Source organism: Epinephelus fuscoguttatus, linkage group LG11 (assembly GCF_011397635.1).
Source record: "Epinephelus fuscoguttatus linkage group LG11, E.fuscoguttatus.final_Chr_v1".
NCBI lineage: Eukaryota > Metazoa > Chordata > Actinopteri > Perciformes > Serranidae > Epinephelus > Epinephelus fuscoguttatus.
This window is the reverse complement of record NC_064762.1, coordinates 15,930,266-15,957,938: the sequence shown is the minus strand read 5'-3', so window position 1 is coordinate 15,957,938 and position 27,673 is coordinate 15,930,266. Positions and strand designations below refer to the sequence as shown.

General features: G+C 45.6%; 1 protein-coding gene across 6 annotated transcripts in view; it reads right to left on the bottom strand.

The window, feature by feature from the left end:
* Window positions 1-27,673, bottom strand: part of LOC125897332 (prospero homeobox protein 1-like) — a 139,300-nt gene that overhangs the window by 11,851 nt on the left and 99,776 nt on the right. For 3 of the 6 annotated variants that reach the window (XM_049590574.1, XM_049590576.1, XM_049590579.1), the window contains 3 exons: window positions 20,918-22,990; window positions 16,929-17,036; window positions 11,187-11,381 (listed from right to left, as the gene is read on the bottom strand). In XM_049590574.1, the coding sequence (XP_049446531.1) occupies window positions 11,187-11,381; window positions 16,929-17,036; window positions 20,918-22,924 (2,310 nt within the window). In that variant the 5' untranslated portion in view covers window positions 22,925-22,990. Of the gene's footprint in view, window positions 1-11,186; window positions 11,382-16,928; window positions 17,037-20,917; window positions 22,991-25,439; window positions 25,533-25,717; window positions 25,809-26,038; window positions 26,206-27,673 lie in introns of those variants that run through there. The other 3 variants (XM_049590575.1, XM_049590577.1, XM_049590578.1) reach the window with 3 other exon arrangements.

Genomic DNA, 27,673 nt, shown 5'->3' with positions numbered 1-27,673 from the left:
TACCTGTAGAGCTATTTGTCAGCCTAATTTATTTTGGTGTGAGTTGCCGAGTGTAAGGGAAATCGGCCATTAAGATGTCTGCTTTCTCTCGAATATAATGGAACTAGATGGCATTCGGCTTGTGGTGCTAAGTGCCAGAAAAAAAAAAAAATATAAGACTCAACAGCAATGCCTCTTTCCAGAAATCATGACCCAGTTCCTCAAGATAATCCACAAAACTTGTTGTGAGCAGTTTCATGTAGGAACTATTTTTTCTCCACCGAACTACACCTGCCAACCGTATTATGGCACAGAAGGAAGCATGCATCTGCTGCTAGCTCACCTAGCACAACTGGGCTAGCTAACGTTACAGCTCAGCCGCGGAGGATGCCATTCACGTTCACATCTTGTGCTGTCACAAGCAAGAGTCTCTTCTTCATGAGTAGATGCACACTTCCTTCTGGTAGGCGGGTGTAGCTCGACAGAAAGAAAACAGTTCCTACATGAAACTGCTCACAACAAGGTCTGTGGATTATCTTAAGTAAGTGGGTCATGATTTCTGGAAAGAGACATTGCTGTTGAGTTATATTCAAGAGAAGGCAGACATGTCAACGGCCAATATCTTCAACACTCGTCAACACACACCAAACTATCTAGATTGAGAAATAACAATACGTATTTTATTTATTTTTTGGGGTGAATTTACCTCTGCTTGGCAGCAAAACGTTTATAAACAAGAGTTGAACCTGAAGTTGAGCAGGCCTGTGACTTTTCAGTGAGTCAAGCCAGAGCTTCCCGAGCGTCGGACACACACTCTCACCATAGGCCTCCTGTGCCTCACGTATCTGCTCTGATCAATAATCTACAAAGGCCTTGATAAGCCCTTGGCCCACACTGTCACTTTAGGCAAACACAACCCATGTCCCCTTTCTTCCTATTCCCCACTGTGCTTGTCCCCAACCCCCCTCTCCTGCTGATAAGACTGTGCCATGGCTGAAGAGTCCAACCAACTAGTGAGGGAAGAGTCGCAGCAGATCCTTCGTTGGATCATTCCCCTCCCAAGTTATTACAATTCTTTATTTTCCCGGCTTTCCAATTTTCCTAATTTCCGCTCAAATCCTAAAATCTCTCATCTGTGAAGTTTTTCTCCGTGCTTATAGGCGACCACTGGGACGGGAAACAGGCCTCAAAGCTGAGCAAACACCAGCCACCCTCACTCCACTGATAGCCTTGAGAACATGGAGCCTTGAGGGGCTGTTGTGTATACATATACGTGTGTGTGTGTGTGTGTGTGTGCGTGTGTGTGTCTTGCTGTCTGGTGTGTGTGTGAGCATGAGCACTATCGTCACATGGGCTCTTCTCAAGGTGCACCTCCGCCGGGGAGTCAAGGACAGGACAGGGTCAAAGACGTTGATGAAGTCGCTCTCCTAAGCCATCTTCCTCGCTCCTCCCTCCATCTTTACTCCCCTCAACCCCCCCGCCCCGACACACACACACACACACACACGCACACACAGATACGGGCTGGAAATTCATATCATATCAGGGCCTCTTGTGACATGTCCTTCCTCCCCTCTTGCCATTCCCTCTCTTTCCTTTGCTTTACAGAAATTGGGGGTCGTGTTGAGGGTTTTAGCTCTACATCAAACCAACTAACGGACTCAGACAACAGAATCTGTGATCAGAAGAATTGCAAACAGCAGGGGAAGCCAGAAATCACAGATCAAGCCCTTGTTTAGACACTTCAAAATTCATCGTCTGAGCTTGTATGGCTGACACAGGCTGGGAGAAAGCCATCTAAACGAAGGGGGGGTCACAGAGCGCTGTAACGGGGCCTCTGGAGGTCAGGAAGTCAACCCGGCTCAGAGGGACCAAGAGAGCAGGAGGCAGAAGGGAAAGAAAGGAGCAAGGGAGTCTGGAAGATAGGAACAGGACATCTGGAGAGGAGGAGAACAGAGGGAGGGAGGGAGGGGAAGAATAGAAGGGGTGGGAGGAAGGAGGGTGTGGGTGGGCGGGCAAACAATAAAGGATGGAGGGCAAGGAGCTGCAGCGAAGGAGGGAGGATGGATGGAAGGAGAAAGGAAGGAAGGGCAAGTGAGAGATGGCAGGAGAAGAAAGAAAAATAATAAACTGCAGATTGGATTGAAGGAGGGAGAGTTTGGCAGCAGCGGGGGGAATGGGAAGTGTGTGTTTGTGTGTATGTGTGTGTGTGTGTTTGAATGGGGGGCTGCTTTGACACATCTGCAGCTCTGATGCACGCCCTGGTCATTTTGGCATGAGTCCCTTTGCCACGCTTCATTAGTCTCACACACACACACACACACACACACACACACGGAGGGAGACCAAAATGGTCCAGAAATAATGACATAATCAGCAGCTGTGCCACAGAGCAGGCTGCCCCTCACAAGGTGACATGGGACAGAAGGAGGGAGGAGAGGGGAGAAGAAGGGAGGAGGAGGAGGAGGAGGAGGATGGTGGGGGGAGCACTGGTGGAAAAGCAGGGAGGAGGGAGAATCAAGTGTTGGACGAGCGCAGCGAGAGGAGATGTTTGTGTGAGCAGGTGAGAAAAGGAGAGCGGGGGGATCATGTAGTTCTTTATGTTTAAGTGATTCCTTGCTACCCCTGATGCCCCCGGGCTCTACACACAGCTCTGGTCATTTAATCAGTGCACGGAATAAAGTGGCTTATTCTCACATACACACATGCACGCACGCACACACACACACACACACACTACACGGTGAAGAAAAGACCTGTCAGGCGACGTCAAACGGGGGCCCTCAATAGCCCCCGGCTATTCACTGAGAAGCAGATGATCCCGCTCTCTGTTCTTTTCTTCCCCTAACTCTTCGCACTAAGAGAATTAAAAAGCCAAGACAAGTCGCAAATTATCCTCATGGCACTGCGAAGGTCCAGGCTAATATCTGAGGATTTAAGATTTGTTTGATTTTTTTTTTTTTTTTCGTCCCAGAGCCTAACTGGGGTACAGTAAACTCACCAGTGTCACCACCAGTCTCTCTTTAAAGGGCTAGTTAGCCCCCAATTAACACACTTTCTTACTAGGTTTTTGTGGTATCTAGCAAAGGTGGGGACAAGTCATTTCTTTTGGAAGTTTCAAGTCTTTGCACTCAAGTCCAAAGTCAAGTCACAAGTTCTAAACTTTGAGTTTTGAGCCCTAACCGAGTAGTAATGTGCTCTCTACCAAATCTAAATGCCATTTTAACAACAGGTAATAACAGGCCTGTATTAAACTTACAAGAATCATGAATGATTTTAAAAATTTGTCTTTAATTGTTAAAACAAGTTTGCTGGAAGTAGTTGCATCACCACCTGTAATTTTTGACTTTGTAGGTTTTTTTTTTTGTTGTTTTTTTTTTATACAAAAACTACAAGTTGAAATGAAATATCTTTGAATTGACATGTCTTTGATATCATCTTTGATTTAATTTTTTACAACTGGCGCTCAGTAATCTAACGTTCGCTATACATGATTCCCTCTCCTGCAACGTGATTGAATGCTGTCAGATTGGTACAAGCAAAGTGGATCTAGAGAATTAAGTGTCGACTTGCTGAGAATGACAGTGTTAATGTTTGTTGATTCAGAAAATTAAGGGAAATTAATTGAGTAGTAGCACACTTTTTAAATAACCCACTACTCAATCTTTGGGCTGCGGGAAGGTATCAAGTTTTTTAAAGTCAAAAGGCCAAAGTCCAAGTGAAGTTGTAAGTCTTTTTTGATTGCGTAAAGTCGAGTCTAAAGTCCTCAAATTTGTGACTTGAGTCTGATTTGAGTCCAAGTCATGTCTTTTAAATAGTTGGTTTAATTTGCTCCTATTTTGCTGCAGAACACCGTCGACTACTATCTTCCAAAGTATCAAGAACACCTTGTAGCATTCATGCATGTAGCCATTGTAGTGAGGCAGCGGCAGAAATCTCAGAGATGGATATCCCCAAACCTCTCCAGCTGACGATCTGCATGAGTTTCTCAAACATTTTAAATCAGCCCTTCGAGCATCTTGGCATCACAAAGTTATCACTTCTTACAGTCTCATGACTTCTGTGAAACGACGACACAAGTTTGAATGAGAATCTGATATTACGTATCGTATTGTCTGTGTTCTGTGCATCTATGATCATCTATCAAATCTGTGATTCAGCTCACGTTGAAAATGATAAATATGACCACAAGACGCCGCCTCTCCTCGGGTCATCATTATCGTCTTAATTGTACCATCCCTATAGAAAACAGAGGCGTGTGTGTGTGTGTGTTTGCTGGCTCTGGTGGGAAAAGCAGGTGCAAATGCTCAAATGACTGCATGTGGGTATACAAGGACAGCATGTACTCTGCTTATTATGTGTTGCTGCGTGTGACAAACACAATGTGCACGCGTGATAAATGCACACGGAGGGGAGTTTGGTGTACTTCAACCTTTTCTCAATGAGAGCGATAGAGATTAGGGGACTGACAGCAGATACTGTAGATACGAGGGGGAGAAAGCGGGTTAGGGGAGGTGTGTGTGTGTGTGTGTGTGTGTGTGTAGTTGACATAAACCCACTGGCAAATTGTATTGGTTGTATTTTTGGCAGCCCTGAACTTAAATCTATACCGCCAGCTTTTTCATCTCCCTCCCTCTATCTTCTACCACTTTTTGTCTTCAATCGCTCTTCAAAGAGAACCCTAGAGCCTTTTACTGAGAACACACCACACCTGTGTGCAAGTGTGTGTGTGTTTTCAGGTACGTATGTATGTTTATACATGTTTATAATCGTGTCTTTTCCTGTGCATCCAGTGCAACGGCCGTGACCTCTTCACCTCAAATCCCCCTGAGGTCGAACCCCGGTCAAAGACGCACCCCACGCACACAAACACACCATGCCATCGGTGGTGAGAAACCCCCGGAAAACAACAGGAATGAAGGAGTGTGAGACAGGGAGGGGAAAAGCAGGAGGAGGAGGAGGAGGAGGAGGAGAAAACAGACATTAGGCTCTCTGGGTGGAGAACAAATGGAGCCCCGAGAGGGACGTGAAGAGGAGGAACGAGGGAGTGAGGGGGGAAGGAGAGGTGAAGCACACAATGCTATGGGGCACGGCAGTTGGACAGACAGCATCTGCTCTCAGCTCTCTGTGGCTCTGGTAATGGATGGAGAGTTGGAGAGACACCGAGAGAGCGGGAAGGAGGGAGACGGGAGAGACGGCGGGTGGAAAAGCTGGAAAGAGGGAGGATAATCGAGGGCTGGGTGAGGGGACAGGAGCGGAAAACTCAAACTTAAGCAAGTTGTCTCTCATTATTTGGTCACTTTAGGTGAAACGTGATTGTGGAAGGGCGTTATCAATTCAAATAGAGGGATGACAGACGGATGGACAGACAAAAGAGGAAGAGGGACAAAAGGAGTGAGACATCTTTCCAATAGGAGAAAGAGCAGCTGATAAGGGAGGACACACGATACCCGCATGTGTGTGTGTGTGTGTGTGTGTGTGCGCGGTCGAAGGCTTCTCACCCTGCCTGCTGGTCCCTCCCTCTCACATAGAGATCATAGGGACTTCCTCTTTTAAATGCCGAGGTGTGTGTATGCATGAGTGTGTGTCCTCTGTGGGTGGAGTGGTCACTGACAGAGGAAACTTGGCCCAGTCTGTCCTATGGAAATCTGAGAGTTTCCCAGAGCCATCATAAAACTGCCTCTCCATCAGACCCCACCTCTCTGCCTCTCACCCGCTCTCTAACCCATTACCAGGTCACACACATTCCTGTCGTATGAAAGATGATGTGTGTTGTCATTGGGGGTTCAAAGACAGACGGGGGGGGGCTGCGGAGTAAAAAAGAAAAGGACATTAAGCGAGAATTTTCACTTGAGTCCTTACATGAAAGCGCCGCTCGCTCAAAGTCAAGGCTTTGGGAGGCCGGGTGTGTTTCGGAAGACTTTGATGGCGATGGACAGAGCGAATGAGAAGCGGAGAAGAAAGAGAAGAAGAGAGGGGATCAGGAGGGGGGCTGAGAAAAGAGGAAAGTAGAGCCGGGGTCTAGGTAATTAACGGCAAGCTCTTTAATTACCGCTGGTGTTCATTGTGCCAGAAGGAATGTGACAATTATGCCATTAAAACTTCCTAATGGGGGGAAAAAGCGAGGGAGACGAGGAGGAGGAGGAGGAGGAGGAGGAGGGGTGGGGGGGGGATAACGGAAGACATGCAAAAGAGGAGGATGAAAGAATGAAAGGAGAGAGGCAACAGAAGGAAGAGAGAACGACGAGAGGGAGTGAGGGAGGAGGGATATGAAAGGAAAAGGGGAAACAATCGCGACAAAAGAGGAGCTGGGAGGGAGATGGGGAGCGTATTAGGCCAGCACAGTGACAGAGCAGATTAGCATCAAACAAGAAAGGCCACAGACGTGTGTGTGTGTGTGTCTATGTGTGTGTGTGATCACTGAAACAGAGGACATATTCATTCCAAAGACGCCACCAAGGTGGATGGAACTTTGATGATGCAGAATCTGGCAAAGGGAAAACTCAGTGTGTGTGTGTGTGTGTGTGTGTGTGTGTGTGTGTGTGTGTGTGCTTGCTGAATCTGCGTAGGCTCCTGTTTCAAGTGGTGGTGCAGGCAGGTAGGGAGGAAGAGGAGGAGGACGAGGAGGAGGTGGAGGAGAAAGGGGAGAGATCCACAGAAAAGGGCCTTGGGGGCATCCTGATACACATCCAGTACATTTCCATCTCCACATTACCTCTATGACTCACACACACACACACTCACACACACATATAAGACGGAAAAACATAACAAATGTGTCCGCGCACATATATAATACACACAAACACACCATTCCCACACCAGCATCAAACAGCAAAAAAAAAACAAAAAAAAACAAAAACCAAAACACACACAACCCACGCACCCGCACTCACAAACATACACAGTCACACACACAAACAACACCCACACACACACCAAAAAGCCATACACAAACACTTACACGCAGAGTCTTCGTGCTCACCAAGGCGGTTGGTTTGTCAGGGGGGTTAGAATTTGCATGGCTGGGCAAATTTTCCTTGTGCTAAACTCTAATCAGCTCCTGTATCTCTCAGACACCTGCCCAGCAAAAAAAAAAAAAAACCTTAATATGCAAAACACCTCCCCCCTCCCTCCTCCACCGCCGCGGCAGCTCCTCGGCCAACAGAAGACTTATTCACCTGGCCTCTCTCCCTCTTTTCCTCTCTGTCTGTCTTCTTGCAAATTTTCACATTTATGTATGCAAATAGGCTGTTTCCCTTAAAGCCTGTTTCAACAGTAGCTTCCTGGTGCCAGGAGAAGAATGAGAGTTTTTGTCTGAGATGTGATGGGAAAGTTATGCCTCAGAAAGCAGGGAAAGAAATGGTACGTTACCTGCGTTTGGGCAGGTGCATCGTTTTTCGGGAAGGTGCTGCGTGCAAAGGTTTTTTTGTGGGATTTGCAGGCCGTCTTCCTAGAAGTTGTTCTGTCAGTGGTTTTTCTGTGACCGGTTGTGTGAGTCACACAAACTTGTCTGAGGAGTTTGGATCCATTTCACTTCTTTAAAGTGAAATACAGCATCAGTCAAAGACGCATGCTCGAAGCGTCCAGTTTACATTTAGCCCAGCAACCCTCATGCTTTGCAGTTACTTCATGCTGTAAGAAGTTGAACTACAGCTAAGCTATGTGAGGGAGAAAACTAGTTTGCCTAACTCAAGTTACTTATTATTAATTATTTCAAACTGCTTTGTAAAAATTAAAATCAAACTGACAATGTACATGTGATACGAGATTATAACAAAATATAATTTAAAAAAAGTAATTCCAGCAAAAATGCCACATGTTTACAGCTCATTAACAAAAAAATAAATTTAAAAAAATACCTTACTATTCATGGAAAGTGCAAAGAATGTCAGCGCATGTCCATCAGTCAGATCCTGCCTTCAGAAACTAGAGTCCAGGTGGGGGGACTGCACCAAGCAGGATTACTAGCCAGGTGACTTCTAAAATAGCATGCAAAAACTTCTCTAAACATTTTCTAGTAAACAGCAATAATCAATACGTCTGACGAGTTGTGGTTACAGGGCATTAAATTACAGTAGAGAGCTGAAGGTAAATAAAACTAAAAAATCATTCCCTTTCTTTCAAGGCCCCAAAAAATGTCAAAAAGTTATTTAACTACTTGAATCACTATGTAAATATGGATGTAATTGAACTGCAAATTCCTAACTACTCTTCCACACTGTTTGTATGTGCGTGTTTGACACAAGAAGTCTCTTTTCAGATTTATCTGCTAAAGAAAATTTGTTTCTCCATGCCTGCTGTAAATCTGAGTTGTACGTACAAGCTTGATTTCATGACATCACAACTAGTCCGGGAGCCAACTGTCGCACAAAAATGTCTCTCGCAGAAATGTGATGTAGAAACCTGAAGTCTCCTGTGCACACACACTGATCGACTTTTCAGCGTAGCTGGAGACATTTTGTGTTTGACAATATTTGTATATTCATACACTCTGGACACAATGGTGCCAAACAAAACCCAAAGGCAGCTGTAATCATAAGAGAATCGGTTTTGGTGCTACATGGCACCCATCTATAAAAGGTGCCTTTTTCAAATAGGGTTATATAGAATCATTAAAGGTGCCATATAGTACTATATTCTTTTTAAATTTCTGAGCCTGCCAGGCCTTGAATGATATCAGATAATACCATCGACGAGTCAATCTGCTTCTAAATGACACTTTTAGTTGAAATATGAATGTTTATTAATCATGTCTTACAAATTGATGATCAGGTTGACCTCTGTTGGAGGCACTGGAATATTTTTCATGCACATGGAGGCAAAACAGTTGAGCAACACAGCTTTAACGTGTTATCCTCTGGAAATATACTGTTTGTAGGCTATTTTAATGCAGTGTTTTTATTCCTTTTAAGTCATAGAGAACCTCTAAGGAACAATACAGAGGCTTTAAATGTTTTGTTCTTCCTCCTACTTCAGTTATTTTACTGGGGAAAGATCCAGTGGAGAACCTCTAAAGAACCATCCAGGGACTTAAAGAGTTATTTGTGAGGCAGTGGTGCTGTATCTTATCCCACGCCAAGGAACTGCTGAGGAACAAACTTGTTTTTTTGTGTAGATTCTGGATTATTGATGACGAAGAGGGAAAATAAATATTTTAAAAATGTTTAACTAAACACGCTAACTTTTTTTTAATCAGGGAAATAAGCTGAGTATTTATACATGTCTTAGAACATGCCTTCAACTTCTGTGAAATGACACAAGGCCAGAATCAAGGACATTTCTATAAGAATCAAATTTGTGAAGCTGTGTGTGTTTTCAGGATATTAATTTACCTCCACTTCCTGTTGTGAGTGTCAGGTGAGTTACCATAAGCAGAGCATAATTTGATATGAAAACAGAAACAAGCTTTTGAAGGAAAATACGCCCCGATTCCAGGATCAGGAAAAACGAAACCTAAATGACAAAACAGTGTTATCCTTTAACAATGTTCTCCTTATGTGCTCTGCTTTTAAATCTAAACTTTGCTGCAGCCATCGAAGGTCACTGTGAATGAGCGTTGGCCAAAGTAAATGCCAGAGATAGGTGAAGGGTCGTTCTCTTCTTGATTTAAACTTATTTCCCTCCAGCTAAACAAATGATTCACTCACCCGCAGCTGTGCAGAAGGAATCGTGTCATTTTTCTTTGTGCTTTGCTCTGATGGACTTTGGGCTTATTGAGACCTCATATATACAAGTGCCTCTGCCTGCCAGAGTCTTTCAAAGCCTCCCTTAAGAGGGCTGAAGATGGATGTGGGGAAGCGTGTGTGTGTGTGTGTGTGTGTGTGTGTGTGTGTGTGTGTTTGGGTGCACACAGAGGAGCCCCAGTGGACAAATAACGGACAGAGAGAGATAGACGTAAACAGAGAGAAAGAGAGTGAAGCACTTTAAATGTGAGCGCTGCAAAACTCCCACTGCTCGCAAGGGCACTTCTCTCCTGCACGTCATCTCTCTTTCCCCCCTCTCTCCTTCTACCCTTCTTTTCTCCCCTTCCCATTCCCCTCAATTCCCTCCCTCCCTCCCTTCATCGTTTTCTCCTTTGTCTCCAAGCTCTCACCCTCTATCCCCTATCTATCCATCTCCCTCTTCCCCCTCTCCCCCTCTTTCTCTCCCCTTCCTCTCACTAAAACAGTAGGACGCTTAACCTTGATAACAGTGAGATTTTTTCCCCCCTCAAAGTGACACACACACACACACACACACACACACACACACACACACACACTGGAGAAGTGCTTTGCCAGCATGCCAGGCCGGTCCAAGGGACGGCTGTACCCTTCGAGGTGAACAGGACACTGGGAAATGCAGCAACAACAAAACACTCACACACACACACACACACACACACACATAGACTGGATCTCTCAAACAAATACACACACAGACACACACAAACCCAGATCACTCCAGGTCCTTCTTAACACAAGCCTTTTAAAGGTCTATTGTCAGCTGACATTGAGAGAGCACTGGCAATCCTGAAATGCACCACACACACCCACACACGCACACACAGTGGCAAAAGGAGAAGTGTAAAAAAAAATGAAACGTATTAAAGGTGAAGTCGACTGCCGAGAATTTATGATCACAATACACTGGAAGACACACACGTATAAACATCTCACCACAGATAGGTAAATGAGGACGGGGAAGTAAAACGTGGTTTCTCAAACGCACACACACACACGCACAAACACACACACTAAGAACCACTAAAGGGAAATGAGCAGTGAGGAAGAGGTAAAGGTGTCAATAAGGTTTCTTCCTCATTGGAGAAGAGTTCCTCACGTCTCTACATGGCCAAAACCTGTGATGCAAGCTGCAGGAAAATATTTTTCTCAAATTACTGCTGTCCAGTGAAAAGAAAGAGATAAACTGAAGTTGGAAGTTGGAGATGTTTTTCACCGGATAGCGACCATATACATTATAGCACAGTATGGCGAGTACGGCAGGATGTATAAGAGACTTGAACTCAGCACTGAGAACAGTCACAGTGCGGCGGTGTCAGAGAGGACACAGTGAGACGGTGTCACACTACCCGTCTGCATCACGAGGTATCAGGTGAAATTCGACATTTTTTTTGTTGGGTATGGAACGCATTAGCTCTCAGCTCCTCCTCTCACATGCAACGACTTATTTCTCCTGCATTTTATTAAAGTGTTGGTGTTTACCTCGAAGTCATTGGCCTTGTTGTAGTGCATGTTGAGGGCTCGGAAGAGCTCACTGTCGCGGCTGACGCCCAACTCCTCGACTCCGGTGACTCCGTCGTTGATGGACTGGCGGGCGAACTTCTCCATCTGGATGTAGTAGAACTCCCTGAAGTTGCTGAACCACTTGATCAGCTGGGAGGTGATGCAGCGGTTAAACTGGAACGAGACACAAGGAGGAGTTAGTGCTTCGTTGTCAATGTTGAAAAGATAGAAATGTGTAAATATTCTTCATGCAAGCAGTGTAAAGGCGGTGCTGAGCCTTTCTAAGCCACTGGATTTAAGTATGAGTGAAAGGAGAAGTGTAAGGATGACAGCGTGTCATTTCGCATCAGGGAGTCGAGACATGAGGTGATAACTTAAAAGGCTGCAAAGAAACCGAGAGAGAAAGATAAAAGACGAGAGCAAGGAAGATCACAGGTTGTGGAGCGAGGGAAGATAATAGAGACATTAAGTAAGACAGCGAGCAAGGAGGAGGAAGGGGGGGGGGAGTGGGAGAGAGTGGGAGAGAGTGTGTGTGTGGTTCATCCTCCCCACTGGGAGCAGACCTCCCCCCTATCATAACCCTGAGAGTGGAGAGTGAGGTGGAAAGGGGGGGAGGGGGGGGGCGAGACCGCAAACACATAATTGACCAGAAAAACGATTAAGTCATCATCTGAAGCGCCCCGGCCCGCAGGGGGCTCAAACATGTACTTAACCCCGTTCACCAATTACACCCTGATTCTCCTCCCCTCTCCGCACCTCTCAGGCAGAAAGAAAGGAGAAGAAAAAGAGCAAAAAGAAAGAGAAAGAGAGGGGAAGACAGAGACGATAAGCGTTGCGGAGAAGGCTGTGGCTATCTGATCTGTGCCGCTTGGCTGGATTCAATAGGGCGAGGTAAACCTATTAAGAGCCTCTGCTGGTCCCGGCTCTTTTTCCGCCTGGTCTCAGCAGTGAAAACACACTGTCTAAACATCCAAACCACTAGATAAGGACCTTGGGGGCTCAGGATAGCTGCCGAGCTCAGTCACCCTAAAATGCCCCACTGAAAGCTCTGATATAACCCCTGAAAACATCCACATAACACCCCCCCTCCTCAGTGACTCCCTGAAATTACTCGTAAATTCAAAATTCTAGGCTGTGAAAGCTTGATACCCCCAACCATCACCCACACCCTTCGTCCACACACACACACGCACACACAGAAACACACACACAGGCCTTCACTCCTCCCTCCGCTCTGCTCTTTTTGTGGTGCTGGAAGAATGGGGGGACAAAACGCTACTAAACGCTGAGCGGACTGCTCGCTGGGGAGGCAGAGCGGTTTTGACATGGAGATTAGGCTCTGGCTATTGTTCCACAACACACAGACACGCACACTCTTTGCGATCTGGGGTGGCAGTCAAACACACGCAAGCACATGAAGATGGGAAGGCGAGGCAGCAGGCAGAGCACAGAGAGAGAGACGGGCAGGGAAAGTTGGCGAATCAGAGAGAGTTGGACCAAGGTGGGACGGGGCTAAAGGAGAGGGGCCGTGCCTTTCTGGAATGATCAGTGGATGACATAATGGCGGAGTGGGAAAGAATAAGTCCGCTTGACATTGTTTGGCAGGGGTTTGGGAGGGTGTATGTGGGGGAGGTGGTGGTGGTGGAAGGGAGGGGGGGGGTAGCATGGTGGCTGTCCTAAAGTGCAGGGTGAGCATAAATGGGGAAATGAGTGAGGGAGGGAGGAGAGGAGGACGGGTGCAGGTCAGCGCCGTCGGACAATGGCGTTTCTCTGGTGGGGGGGGCAGAGGGTCGGAACGTGAGCAGTCAGCAAGCTGGGGTCGTGACATCGCAGTGTCAAACAAACAAACTACTGACACTTACAAATACATCGGCTGCACGGGGCTATTCTTAAACACAAACAATGTAGCAGACAGTCGTGTGTGTGACAAAGCACAAAAACACTATTTCACTCAAGTTGTCAGCGTGATATAAACCTCGCCTCACACGTAAGATCAGAACAAGTCTGCCAGTCCAAGACATTTAGCGAATTGGCGTCAATCTGTACCAGCATGTGTGCGTACATGCATCTGAGCGCGTGCGAGATTGAGCGCTACATACTGAGATTAAAGTCAGTGAAAGAGTTGCCATCGCTCATGCAGGAGACCTTTGGTGTCACTGCAGCCGAGTGACGGATAGATTTGTCATTTGGACAAGGATTACTTTATTATACGGACAGCTCCGGAGAAGATGTATTAGGGCCTGTGCTACTGAACTCAACTATGGCTCAATCACAGCGCGGAGCACACAGAAAGGCACAATATTTACTGTGCATGCAGGTAAACACACTAAATTGCATTATATCTGCATCAGCTGCATCCAACACACTCAGGGACTCGGGTTTGGCAAGTCCCCCCCACAGCTTCCAGCAGTTTTGGTTCATTACGTTTGCTGGTGGGGGGACAGAGACCCCCTGATAGCGACTAAGTGTGTTCGGTGTAAAAGGAGGGAATTGGTTCAAAGGAGCACATCACTGCAGCTCCTTAATCAGAGCTGGCAGGGGTCAGCCAGCACAGACATGAGATGCAGCGAGAAAAAAAAAAAAAAAGTGTCTGTTTGAGCGTGTAAGTGTGTGTGTGTGTGTGTGTGTGTGTGTGTGTGTGTGCGCGCGCGCCTGACTGAGAGGCAGATGAGAGAGAGACAGCGAGAGTGTGTTTCTCACACTCACACTCAAGAGCCTGTGAAAGGTCAGCGCTTAGTGGTAACAGCACAAGATAGAAAGTGGCGCACACACACACGCGCACACACACACACGTATGTTCTGCCCATGCACAGGCACATACTTAAGTCCAGAATAGGAAAACACTCAAGCATCCTTGGTCTAAGCTATGTTAGTCGCCTGCCAAAAGTATTCAGGCGCTTTAATCGTCAGTCTCAAACTTCTCCACACACACGAGCAAATTTATTATTAATGTAGAATAAAAGAGAATGAAATTGGTTTTTACAGTCCCGTCTTTTGGTTCGGGATAAAAATGATTAGCCCAAAAGCCAAAGTGTGTCTCTTGTCAACACTTTCTGTGACACAGTGGTCAGCAGTGGAGCAGAAAGCACACAGATGACCTCAGAGTGCTAAGCTACATCCAGAACAACCAGAGAGGAGAGCAGAAAGACAGAGAAGCCTGTACGGGCCTCTCCCTCTCACTCTTTCGCTCTCACTCTTTCTCCCTCTCTCTCTCGTAAGCCCCTTCACAGTCATCAGGGCTTTCCAACGTTTCCTGTTTTCGCAGGGGTGAATTGTGGGAGATAATCTCCGGCTGCCTATTGGCTGACTGCACACAAAAAGCGGCCCTGGAAAGCGGGCTTTTGTTACTGCGGCGACTCAAATCCAGCGGCTGGCTTTTCTTTCTCCCTGGCCCCGCCGAGGCACACATACCATGCCACACCATCAGCGAAAAAAAAGAAAAGAGAAGGAATGACATATAGAAAAGGGGGAAAACCCTCCTGACCTCCGCCACTCCACGGCACATGACTGGCCCAAATATTGAAGCCTGCTGCTGAAAGAGCCGCAGAGAGGCGGATAAAGAACGCAAGGTGTGTGTGTGTCAGCTTAAAAACGATACAATACACGAAGGTCCAAACAGCCTGGAATTATTATACAGTATGTTAATGGTGTTGGTTTTGTTTCAGGAAGCACATGAAATGGGGAATCTGGGGGTCTTCCACCAAAAAATTTGAGCATCAAACACTTACTTTCCTGCATTCTTGTGAATGTTTGCGCACTAATTTATGGTGTTAATTTAATTTCGCCACAATAAAAATCTTCTGCAACTTCTATGCTTTTAATGGGGGACAAATATTTTAAATATTGAGGCGGACCTGCCCCCTGTGTCACCCCCCAAAATCCACACCCACACATCACACACTATCTCTTCACAAAGGCAACAACTTCTGCTAACTTCATTAATTGACTGCATATATTTATTTAATCTGCGCATTAATCTGTTATAATTACTCACCCCTTATCATAACAATATCTGCGATCACAATGAGACGTCTTAAAGCTAGCGGGATGATACTGTAGGCCGTCATTAGCAGCGCAAACAATGGCATTTTGACATTTCTGTCAAAACATTTCACAAACACCAGAAGTCAAAAAAAAAAAGTCACAATAGTCTTAAAAGGAGCTTAATGAAGAGGGGCAACAGACACAGCGTCCCCCAGTTGTTAGGGCAACCCACTTCCCACGTTCATTAAATTCTTGACAGTCAAGACCCGATTAGTCGAGACCTGATTAGCCTTCAAGACTTTTGTCTGAGGACGGCCACTCGCTAAGGGGCCGCGCTGGCTGCATCTAATTAGATAGTTAGTCTCATTCCCATACATGTCTGCTAACTTACAGCTTGAGTCCATTGTGCGCCACTGAAAACAAAAACAAACTGACTCATAATCCCCTTAACTATCTTGACCTTGTTTAAGTATCTGATGATGTCATTCACGAGGAGGCCACCAAGGAGAGGCCACCTCCCTGCGTGTGATCAGTCAGTGAAACTAAGTGATCTTCAATAGAAATTGTTGTAACATGAATGTAAAACCAGTAGGGTGCTTTAATATTGAGGAGTTTTGTAATGGATCAGCATTTACAGGTGCGCTGTGTAACCCTCCTTTTCAACCTGACCAATGATGTGCTGAGAGAAAACCACGTGACCCACGAGTGACGGCATCCAAGAGGGGGCAGCTGGGAAAAAAGGGGACCTTTATCTTCTGATTTGAATAAGATGGCCTGGATATGTCACAGTGTTTACCCCTCCGTATGGTCTGAGAGGGGCGCGCACACACAAAACAAGAACAAGAACAACAACGCACAAACTCGGTCGCACACACTACAACGGCCATTGTGTTCTTGTTTTTTTTTCTGCAGCTTACATATTGTGCTTTGTTTTCCAAAATTTCCTTCATTAAACTCCCAGCAGCGCTAACGCTCATCCTCGCCATGTTCCCCTAAAACCGACTCTTTCTCTTCTCCCCTCCCTCTATCAAACCATCCACCCTACACCTGCTCAGATAACCACTCCTCCGTCTCTGGGCTCCATCCTCCTCTCTGCCCTCTCCACCTCTTCATTACTCATCCCGCTCTTTATCTTTAGAATACTCATAGGCTCTCCAGCTCCCTCATGTAAACCCATTCAACTTCCTCTTCTTTCATCTTTTGCATAAAACCATAACTTAGGGGAGGGAGAGGGCCTCGTTTCAAGACAGACGAGTATACGCTGTTCGCAGCAACTGAAGCTGGCACACAATTAATGAATCCCCTTTTACAGCAGGTGCGGAGACAAAATGTACAAATAAGAAATGTGGCAAAAGAGAAAGGAGAGGCGACAGAGTGTCATCAATTTTTACACTTGTTACACGCAGCAAAAGACGTCATTATCTCAAGAAGATGAAGGTACAAAGAACAGCCGAATGCACGGGTGTAGATGTCGAGGGGAAAGAGGGAACATGACCCTAGATATTTAGAATATATGCTTTTGTTACTCCTCAATAAAGACATGAAAGTAAAAGGGGACTTTTTTTTGACAAAATTAAAGACATTTACAGCAAAATTTATTCAGAAGAGGCACAAATTGGTGCATAAAAACTCACCATAATGCAGGAAAGTAAGTGCTTGATGCACCAAAATCAAATTGAAAACACTAGCAAAGGTTGTTTAATAAAAGAAGAAGAGGTAGAACACCTTTTGGCTTACCTTGACATCAGAGAAGAACATCTTCAGCATATTAGAACTCGGGTAGCGGGTGTAGAAAAACATAAGCTTGGCCTTCTTCAGATGATTGGGGGAGAGACCTTCTTGGATCTGGACATAGCTGCCATTAAGGACATTAACAACTGTTTGGATGGAAACAATCTGGTAGATCAAGCTACTGATATCATCACAAATACAATATGTAGATGCTAATAATTGGCAGCAAGATTGGCAAGAAATTATCATTTGGATGATGGGTAACCAAATCTCCTTTCAGGCATGAATGCTGGGGGGGCTGGAGAGCAGCGGTGGTGGTGGTGTTGGTGGGGGGAGGCCCGAAGACAGTGCACCAAAGCAAAACCATTTGCTTGCAATTAGCATCGTCCGTATCAGGTGTGAGAGCGTCACGGTAAATAAAACGCCGGCCAGCAGTACAGCCGATGCTTTTACATAAGGAGGCTCATTTCACAGTCAAAGTAAGCAAACGCCTTTGCCTACACCCCACGCTAACCTCCACCCAAAAAAAAGGAGGAAGAAAAAAGGAGGCATTTGCATATCACAGACAAAGACAGCAGTTAACGCCAGTGACGGGCAAGAAGGCCTAATGGCTTGGCGACAACACATGCCAAGCCTGAATATGACTGTCTGATATTGGCTTCATATCAGTGACAAAACAAGGTCTAGGAGATAGTCCCGGCCCGAGCAACATGAAAAACCTTCTCGCACTCGCGCAGGCCATATTCAAATACATGTCAGAGGCCTTGTCTTCCTAATGGATCGCCTGGATTGAACAGCGAGGAGGATGGAGATGGAGATGGGCTGGTGGGGGCACCTTGAGGGATAGTATGGTTCCAACCTTCAATTACATCCCCCTCCTCCTCCCTCTGCTCCACCCCTACTACCCCCCAGCCTCACTGCCGCTGCCAAACCCTTGGAGGAGCAAAAGAAGGAGGAGGAGAAGGAGAAGAGGGGCTCTGAGGCTTTGGACTCAGCCAGTGATGGGGGGACTGAAACACATCTGCGCCACCGAACGGCCCAAGCCATTTCCATGGTGAATTAACGGCCGTATAATGCATCTGATAATATCAATCTGGAGGATAAGACATTGAAAAGGGAACTAGGGGTGGGGGGCGGGCTGCATGTTAAAACCTCAGGCTGTTTCAACAAGGGTTTTCATCAAGCAGGAGCAAGACAGGGCTTTAAATTACACAGAAGACACAGCCCCAAGTTTTCATGAAGACTGTTTACACTCCAGTGGACAAAATACATTGCTTGACATTATTTATGATCTACAGGGGTGGCTGTGATCGTTAAAATCAGTCAAGTGTCCAGATGTAGCTGTAACTATAGAGTGGGAAGAAGGCATCAGCTGCTAGATTGGATTGCCCTTGGCCTCAGGGTTACACAGCAAAGCCAGCAAATACTGAACCACACTGGGTTGGCTCCTTAAAAACCCTGTCTACTTTGTCTGATTCAGTGAGGGAGAGGGAAAGGGAGAGAGAGTTGTATACGCAGCGAGGGTCTTGTGGGGGAAACCCTGGCAGACTGGTGTTACTCTGTCAGGCCTGGCCAAAAGAGCAGCACTTCACTCTCCACACCACACCATCTGCTCCAAGTGGAGGGGATACAATGGATCCTCAGACAGAGAGACAGAGAGAGGGAGGGAGAGACAGAGAAAAAGAGAGCAAAAGAGAGCTCTTTCTCGGTAAGGCAAGGTGGGTTTTGTTTGCGGTGAAAGCTGTGCACTTACACTTAGATTAATTTGTTTTTGCTTTTTCAATTAGGATTAGCATCGCTTTCCCCTTATCGCGGGAATTAAAAATTATTTTAAAACAAAGATGCCGAGGTTTTACCTCTCCGGCCATAAACACAATATCACCTCCCTTCAGACGGCAATTAAGAAGCTTCATATCTCCTGATGAGGCATTTTCATCTCCGATTCACTCACAGCTTGCAAATGTAATTGTGATTGGACTTAGGGGTGGCGTGCGAGGCTATTATTTTGTCATGATGGTGCACTCATACCAGCTGGCCCACTGTTCGCCTGCCACATCTGACAAGACATCATCATTCTCACGACACATCCCCCAAAACCCAAAGTCATGAGAGGGAAATAGCTGCTCCACTCCCTAATTCCAGGTGTAAGGACAAGAATATTTGGAGTCGGACTGAGAACAAATGAGGAAATTGATAGCAGCCATCTGCTCCACGATGCTGCCGAGAGCTGGTGAACTTGAACACACCTCACAAAATGTCTGACAAGCTGTCTCTGGCTTCTGAGGCTCCGAGAAAAAAAAAAAAAAAAAAAGAAAATGTATTTTTTTTAAATCTATAAACGAGAGAGTACAAATGCAAATAAAATGATTTATAAGTATCTAATTATAATATGAAAAAATACCAATCTATATCTTGTAAATGTCAAACTTTGCTCCTGAACCTGTGGAATCAAAAATAAAAGATGAAAAAAAAAAAAAACAACAACTTGTGGACATGTTGTTCTGCCTTTTCTTTCCATTTAGGGAAGTACATCTGCTAATGCCCTGAATTTATAAATGCTACAATGAAAGCCACAGCATCTGGCATATGTGGTTATTGTTTGATTGTTTTCTACTTTCTCTCAGTCTCTGTATGTGTCTCTCTCCCTTTTCTCTTTTCATCCCTCCATCGGGAGCCCGCAGAAGCAAAGGATTATGGATCTCTGGAAAGCGTTCACCCTTGGGTCAGAAGACAAGACAAGGCGAGGTAATGAAAGATAAACAGCTCGCTGCAAACACCTGTTAACGTCCGCTTCAAAGAAAAGACAGGGAGGAGGGGGGGGGGGGGTTTGCAGGGAGGGAAAACAAAAAAAGAAGTATTTGGCTGCCAAGCAACAGCCGAAGGGCCCCCCGGGCTGTTGACAGATCTTTATGAAATGAAAAAAAGGGAAAAGAAACGACAATGATTGTGGGCTTTTTACAACAGCGATGGATGATAAGAGGAACACAAGAGAAAACACAAGCAATCATAAATATACATCTTTACTGAGTCCTCAGGCGAACCTTTTGTGACACACACAAAAAGACACACACAGACACACTCGGAAAAAAAAAACGCAAGGCACTCAGGTACCCACAACAGCAAAAACAAGGCATATTCACTTAACTAATATGCCCCAACAGGTAAAGAGCTGTTGGATTAATTTCTTAAGCATGTAATGAATGTTAATGACTTGAAGACAAAGCTTTCTAAGGACGAGCAGTGTGAGACGAATAAAACTTTCATAAGGGTTAAGGGGTGTTGAATACTTAGGGACTAAGGAGGTATAGGGGGAAACAGAGACTGAATGTATCTGCTTAAGCTATTAGTCCGGAGTCCCCGGGGGATTCAATTTGAGCCTCCCATAGGGGATAGCCTCTTTATTCGTAGGGCATGATTGGGGCACGCTGGGGTTAAACTATAAGGGAGGCTATATAACACCATTGTGTGCCAAGTTTCGGGATGCTATCTCCTTGTTCTTTCAGGGGCATTTTTTATCAAAAGGAATTGGGGCGGTAAATGTCGTGGGGACCTAATCTTCGTGAGTAAGTGATATGTGACAACAGAGCTTTTAAAGCACTTAGGATTGAAGATGGAAGAAAAGGCAGTACGGTGCTGGGGAAGGAAGAGGTATGAGTACAAAAATAAATACAACAATGCAGTACAATGGAGAAGAGAACAGCAGTGGGAGGAAAAGTGATTCATCAACAATTTCTCCGTTTTCTTAGGCTAGTTTCAAGCAGGCTAAAAAGAGTTTGATTTTTAACTCTTTGTGGTTCAGAGGCAATGCTTCACACCTGTCTCTGCGGGGAATTACCACCTGAAATCTGATTTTTCCTCGCTTACACCGGCTTGAGCTTGTCTGAACTGGACTATGAAGAGTTTAAAACATCAGGGTCACTTATTATTGCCTTTCAACCCCCTCAAACACACACACTCTCACACACACAAACTACAAAGATTTTTTTGAAGGATACATTGCTGCCTGAGTAGGGAGAGATGTCGGCCATGTCTTGGAGATCACTGCACTCAGACTTGATGAGGGACAGGGAGAGTCCCTCGGCTGTGCTGCCAGTGTGCGCTGGTGAACAAGAGCGATGGTGGTGCGCCAAGTGGTGACCTGATGCCATCTTGGTCCTCAGGCTGGTGGTCTCCCGGGACAGGTCCATAGAGTCTGGAGAGGAACGGTCCTTGCCTGGGTAGCCACCTGTGGGCCCACCGAGGGGGCTCTGGAAAGGGTAGCCCATGAGAGGCAGTGGAAAGGGGTGTCTAAAGGATGGGGGACTGAAGCCCATGGAGGCTGAGAGCGATGAGGGGTGGAGGACGGGGTGGTGGTGCCCGCCATGGGCTCCCACAGCTGAGGACTGGTGGTGGTGGTGCTCGCTGGGTGTCTTCCTCACGACTAAGGGTATCGCTTCGGTTTGGTCGTTGGTGGGACCGGGCATCCCGGGCATGCTGGCGAAGGAGTCTAGTGGATTGGGAATGATGACATCGCCGAAGCACTGCAGCCTCTGGTTGGCAGTATGGAAGTTGGAGTTGTCTCCATTGACGGTGGTGGGAAATCTCTCAGGAGGTATGGAGAGCGAGGGGAAGGCCTGCTGGGGCGTGGGGCGTGGAGGCTTGGCAAACACCTTAACCACTGTGTCCACCACCTGGGTCATGGCTGAATTGAGTTCCTGCTTGAGTGTTTCTGCCAGTTGTTTACCTTCAGCATGCATGGAGGAGCCTGGACCTCCTTGTCCTTTGCTCCGGCTGAGCCCCTCTCTTCTTGGCTTCTCTCCGTCTGCCAGCATGGCCTGCTCCTGAAGCAACGCCCGCGCCCTGTCGAGGAAATGGCCCGGGTCCAAGTCAGACATTTCATTGTCAGAGCGCAAGTCATCTCCACCCCGGTCATCACCGCCGGTGTCAGACCTGCCCGGGCTGTCTTCAGACATGTTCCCTATGTCGTTGTGGAGGTCATTGTGGAGGTCGTTGTGTTCTGAGTCATCGGTCGAGTCATAGATCTGAAAGAACTTCTCCTGCAGCTGGCGTAGCTGTTTCTGCATGTCCTCCAGCTGCAGCTTCAGTTGCCGTCGCTCCTCCTGCTTCTGTTCCTTCCTCTGGCACACCAGCTGGGTGAAGCTCTGTTGCTGCTGTTGAGGCAGACGCTGCTTACGCTTGTTCTCTCGGCTGCTACTGCTGCACACCTCGCCTCCCCGTGGGCTGCTGGGGGCCTGCTGCTGAGACTGAGGGGGTGGGCAGTCTAGATCCATCTCCCGGTCTCCATCCATCTCATGGTCGCGCTCATGACGGGAGGCAGCAGGTACCACCACACTGGGCGAGTGGCTCATACCACGTATAATGTTCTCTACGCGGGCTCGCTTGGCACGCAGGTGTTCATCATTGAGACGTTCAATGTCAAACGAGGCCAGGCCGGGAGGGCGACCAAAGGGTGACAAGCATTCTTGAGGGGTGCTATCATGGGAGGAGTTACTGCAGGCATCTTCCTGGGGAGCATCTGAACTTGCATTGGAAAGCCCTGATCCGGGGAAGCCGACATCCCCTCTATCACCCCTGTCCCCTCTTTCTCCCCTCTCGGGTCCCCCTCCATTTTTCGCCATGTTATTCTTGAGAAGCTGGGAGATAATTGTGGTGCCAGGGAAGGGCATCATGGTGTCCTCGTATGAGTTGGCCCTCTTCAGTAGCTTTCGGAGTACATTGGACTTGGACTCGCTGTCGCTGGCTGACACAACGCCAGGCCCACCATGTGGCTGCACTACAGAGCACTCCATGGAGTCGGTGTCTGATCCGTGGTGAGAGTGGGAGCTCAGAGAGTTCATGGCACTGAAAATGGCTGCTTTGGCGCGGGCAATGTTATCAGTGGTTGTTGTTGTGGCTGCTGCTGTGGAGGAGGCTGTGCTGCCCACGGTCCTCTTAACACCAATGTCCACACGTCTTCGCTTGGTCTGTCTGTTCAGGAGGGAGTCGCTGTCATGGTCCGGCATCACGGGCTGCTGCTATTGGGCCATATCCCGCAAACCCAGTCCTCTAGGATCAAAGCCTCTGAGTACCTGTGGGCAAAAAATTCACAGATACATGACTCAAAGTGAGGAAGATTTTCAGAGTCTAAGTCACTGATGCATTTATTTTCCAACACTTATTTTCAAAAGAAAAGCTTTACAGTTTTTGATAAACTGAAACAATTAAAATCTGTGAACCTCTAGAGATTTACATTAGACGATGATATGGATAAAAAGAGAAGAGTTCTGTCTCAAGCCAGCAGCCAATCTCTCCTAATATGCTTTGAAAAGGGACGGGTGCATCCGTGATTACAGTTAGGCAGAAGGACCAGAAACAGAGGGGTAAAGGGAACAGGCAAGATGGGGTCAGAATTAGGCCTTGGCTCGACATTCCAGGGCAAAGTCCTACATTTTATCCTGTCCCCTGTTACACGCCGTGCGACACTGAACCAGTTCCCACGGAACACAAAGCTGCATAAAATTATGATAATTACTTAAGTACTCGTCCTCATTTCCATTTTTGTGCGGTTTGAGGCAACACAGGAGCTATTAACACAAAATAAAATAAAAGAAATCGGGTTAAGAGTTTCTAAAAAAAGAAAATTAAAAAGTGGTGTACAAGAGGAGGCAATGCACATTGTATACCCTTCATGAAATCCTATTATGTAAGTAAGCGATCGTTTGGTCAACTCGACAAAATATTCTCATTTTAAACCCCGTTTACACGTTGCGTAATTTTAAAATTCAAGTCCCGTGCTCACATTAATCAATATGGCCATCATATCTTAAGCAACGGGGAGAGTGACACATAAAAGAAACACAAAATAGGCCTATTGATTTTGGTGCCAGCGTGAGCTCACTTCTGTGTTTTTTGTTTGTCTTTTCATCTGGCAAGGGCAGTTAATTCTGCTCAAATGAATAGGTCACAAGGGTCAACTCTGGCAAGGAGCAACTTAAAGCGCTCTTACAAAAACCCTAATGCCCCTCTGAAAGCAAAACGTTTTGTCAGTACAGGCCTGCATCAATACTGCTATGTAAGCAGCGGTGGCAGTGTCTCAGTCGGAGCCATATCAGATGCATCCAGTCTTGAATGTGGTGATATTAAAACAGAGTATTTAATCTGTATGCCGCTCTTTAAAAAATTAAATTATTTCTGAGGTTTGTAAATAAATAGAAAATAAATCTGACAGTGTTTTCTGAAGCGCATAAAAGTGGCAAAAGTGGTGTAACAATTTACTTATTCTTTTTACACCCCTCAGAAAAACACCAGCTCTTATTAAGACTCACGGTGGCTCAGTAAAAAATTAAAATGAATATGACAAACACAGTATTCCTTCTTTAACTTTAGTTTTACAGGCTGCAAATATACTCAAACAATACACCCATTTAGGCAACTTTAAGATCTGCAACATAGCTTTAAATTCTTTAATTTAAAGTCAAATATCCGACTCATTTATGTTGAATTTTGCTACGATATTCGAAGACAAAAGACATTTGAAGACGTCTAATTTCAAGGTTCAGTTTCAGTGTGAGAAAACAGCAGAAAACTGAACTCCAGTGGGATTTAAAAATATTCTCTTTACCTGATTATTTGCTCGTTGTAACTAAAAGAAATTGCACCATCTTTACATCATCACCGCATGTGAAAATTAATTAAAAAAGAAAAGCTTCTTTCTTGTCACTAAGCCTCACACACATATTCACACTGTACACACACACACACACCAAAGCGCGTGCACGCGCGCGCGCGCGCGCACACACACACACACACACACACACACACACACACACAACTTTGCTGTTGGCTTTGTTAGACACTGTGTGCTGAGATGCACCACTGGCAGCTTTGTCACTCTGAGAAAACATTTCACAAACTGACAATAAAAGACTGTGAAAGTTTAAATTTACTGTATAAGCAGGCTCAGTTAAATGTTTTCCTCCTAAAATCCATCCCTTTAAAGTGACACCAAAATGAAACCCCCCTTTTGATTAATGGCTCTGGCCCAAGTCTTGACAGCCACATCCAGTAGCTCAGACAAGAGGTGATACATCTCCAAGAAAAAAAACCTTGACTTGATCGCCTCAGGATCTTAACAATGAGCTTGAAATAGTCACCAGCACCTGTCTTTTCCGACGGCGCACCTGTCTCCCATTGCCCATGCGCACTCTCAACCTCTCTCGTTTAAAAAAAAAAAAAAAAAAAAAAAAGCTATGAAGGAGCTGATGTTCACTCTAACTTTTAAAGATCTTCACCTCATCCTTTTAAGCTGCTTCTTCACCTTATTTCAAGCTGAAACATTGCGGCTGATCAGAAACAGAAAGTAAAAAATGATCAGGTTTGAACTTAAATAAATTAAATAGCACACAGTTGCTGCAACTTTTTAAACTTAACATTTATAAGATGACAAACAAGAGATCTGGCTTTTGCACATATGGTAACTGGACAAACTATCCAAACCAAGGAGAGACCAAAGAGTTGCGCACACTTACAACAACATACCGGCAACGTTTTACCACAATCTTCCAAAAGTGCTGCCGCAGAAGACACACACCAAATCCACAAAACAGGAGCACTGACAAGCTTCACAACTGCCTGGCGCGGATTTTGTGCAAATACAACGGCGTTTAAGATGTGTTAGATTAAGATTTAGCCCACAGGACAAAGACAATACGCACAAAAAACATCAACACGCACGGGAGATCAAATCTACATCTCAATTCCGGTGAAAAATCAACTCATGTTTTAAGTCACGTCTCAAAAACACTTCCAAAACTTACTTCCAGAAGTTGCAAATCAACTTGATCTCCGCGTTTGATGAGGAAGGCTGGGCTACCGTCCGCAAATCATCCTCGCAACAGAAAAAAAAAAAAAAAAAAATAGGGGCTGCTCGCGCAACAACTCTTACCACACATCAAGATGATGGGAACGAAACAGAGCAAATAATGGTCGTATAGATATGATTAGCTGTTGATCACCACCGGAATAAATTTCCTCCCGTTCATCATGATGTTTGATTTGTTTATTTTTTCCGCCCACCGCGCGCAGGCGAGGCAGAACAAGAACAAGAGAGGGAGGTATCCGAGGACAAGGTTACTTACCCTTTAGATGAAGAGGGGGACAACCTGAACTCCTACGGCAACAACACACAAAAAAGACAGAATATACAACGCAGAGCTCGGCGGATCGCTGGATGCTGGGGATGTAACAGTTTCTCAGAGGAGGAAGGAGAGCTGGAATAAAGTCAGCGGCGCCGGTGAAAGGAACAAAATAGGAAAAATATAGAAGATGAAAAGAGCTCTTGCGCGTCGGTCTCTCCCTCTATCCTCTGCTGTGACTGAAAGAGTGAGAGACATAGAGAGAGTGCAAGAGAGGGTGCGAAAGAGAGAGAGAGAGACTGCGTGTGTGCGTCTCCGAGGCGCACTGGATGCAGAGGGACTGGATGCTGGAGCGCTCCTCCGCCACTAAGATTCACTTTAAGACGCGGCTGAAGGAAACAGGAAGACGTGCGCGTCATGAGCGGCGTGATGTAACTGTCGCAACCTACCAATAAGAAGCGTCCGTCCGGTCCGGAGAACAACGCACTGAACTTGACCAGAGAATGGGACTTGAGCATACAACTAAAGAGAGAGAGAGAGAGGGGGAGAAAAAAGGAAATACCACTCTTACTAATCTCTTTCTTCCCAAATCACCGACTGCGCGAGTAAGAATCGTTACGCACTTTGACATTACACCTCAAGCCGCAATAAAACACATAGTCCACATTTTATCATCTTATTCATCCTCATTTTAAAAAGTTCTTTATAATAAATGTGAAAGTTTTACTTTGATTCAAATATATTTTGAATAAAAATCAGAATAAGAACAATTTCACTCTAAGAAATATTGATTTATTTGGCACCCAGTGAGATTTGTTCCACACATTTAAGGACAAAAGGCATGATTTTAAAGATGAATAAATGAATTAAGGCAGATACTGTTTATTGGGAATGTTTCTTCCAGCCTTCTTTGTAGCAATAAAAGTCAGAATTAACAGTTTATTTTACAATCAAACCACTTTTTTTTTTTCCAACGCTTGTGTTTACGCATGTTTCGATTATGTTTATGACTCCATTAAAGCGCATTAACATTCCGTCAAGCCCAGTCATTTCTAACGATTACCAACTTTGTAATTTGATATATTAATATGTCTGAATATCAGTGATTAACGTGTTTTTATTATAAACATCACTATGTGCATTTTTTCCTGCAAGTGGAGTACGCATTTAGGCTGCAGTAGTGGGTCACTTGGGTATTGAGGGGTTCAAAGTGGCATGTAGGGATATTTTACGCGCAGAGTTTCCTCATTGGTTGCAGCAAAGCAAAGTCTGATTTATGAAACAAGCAAAGCAGCACAGAAGCTCACGAGCTTTGCTTTGGAATTCAGATTATCCAGGGAAGCCAATATCTGAGGAGAGCTAAACGTCTTTTTGTGAAACGCTCAGTTAAGAGCCGAATATCATCATGAAACGTCTGTCACTCGGATCCACAGTCTGCCACTGAAATGTCCCCCTCCATGCGTAAAGACTGCACTGTCATCAGAAAGTGATTATTAAGTTAAACTGTAAACGCAAACAAATCCACATTTATGATTTGAAAATTAAGATTTTGAATGATTTATTTGATTTTTACTCCTCTTTTGAAACTCTCCCACCTGTGAGGCTGAACCCTGCGGACACTGACATCTGATCCTTTCC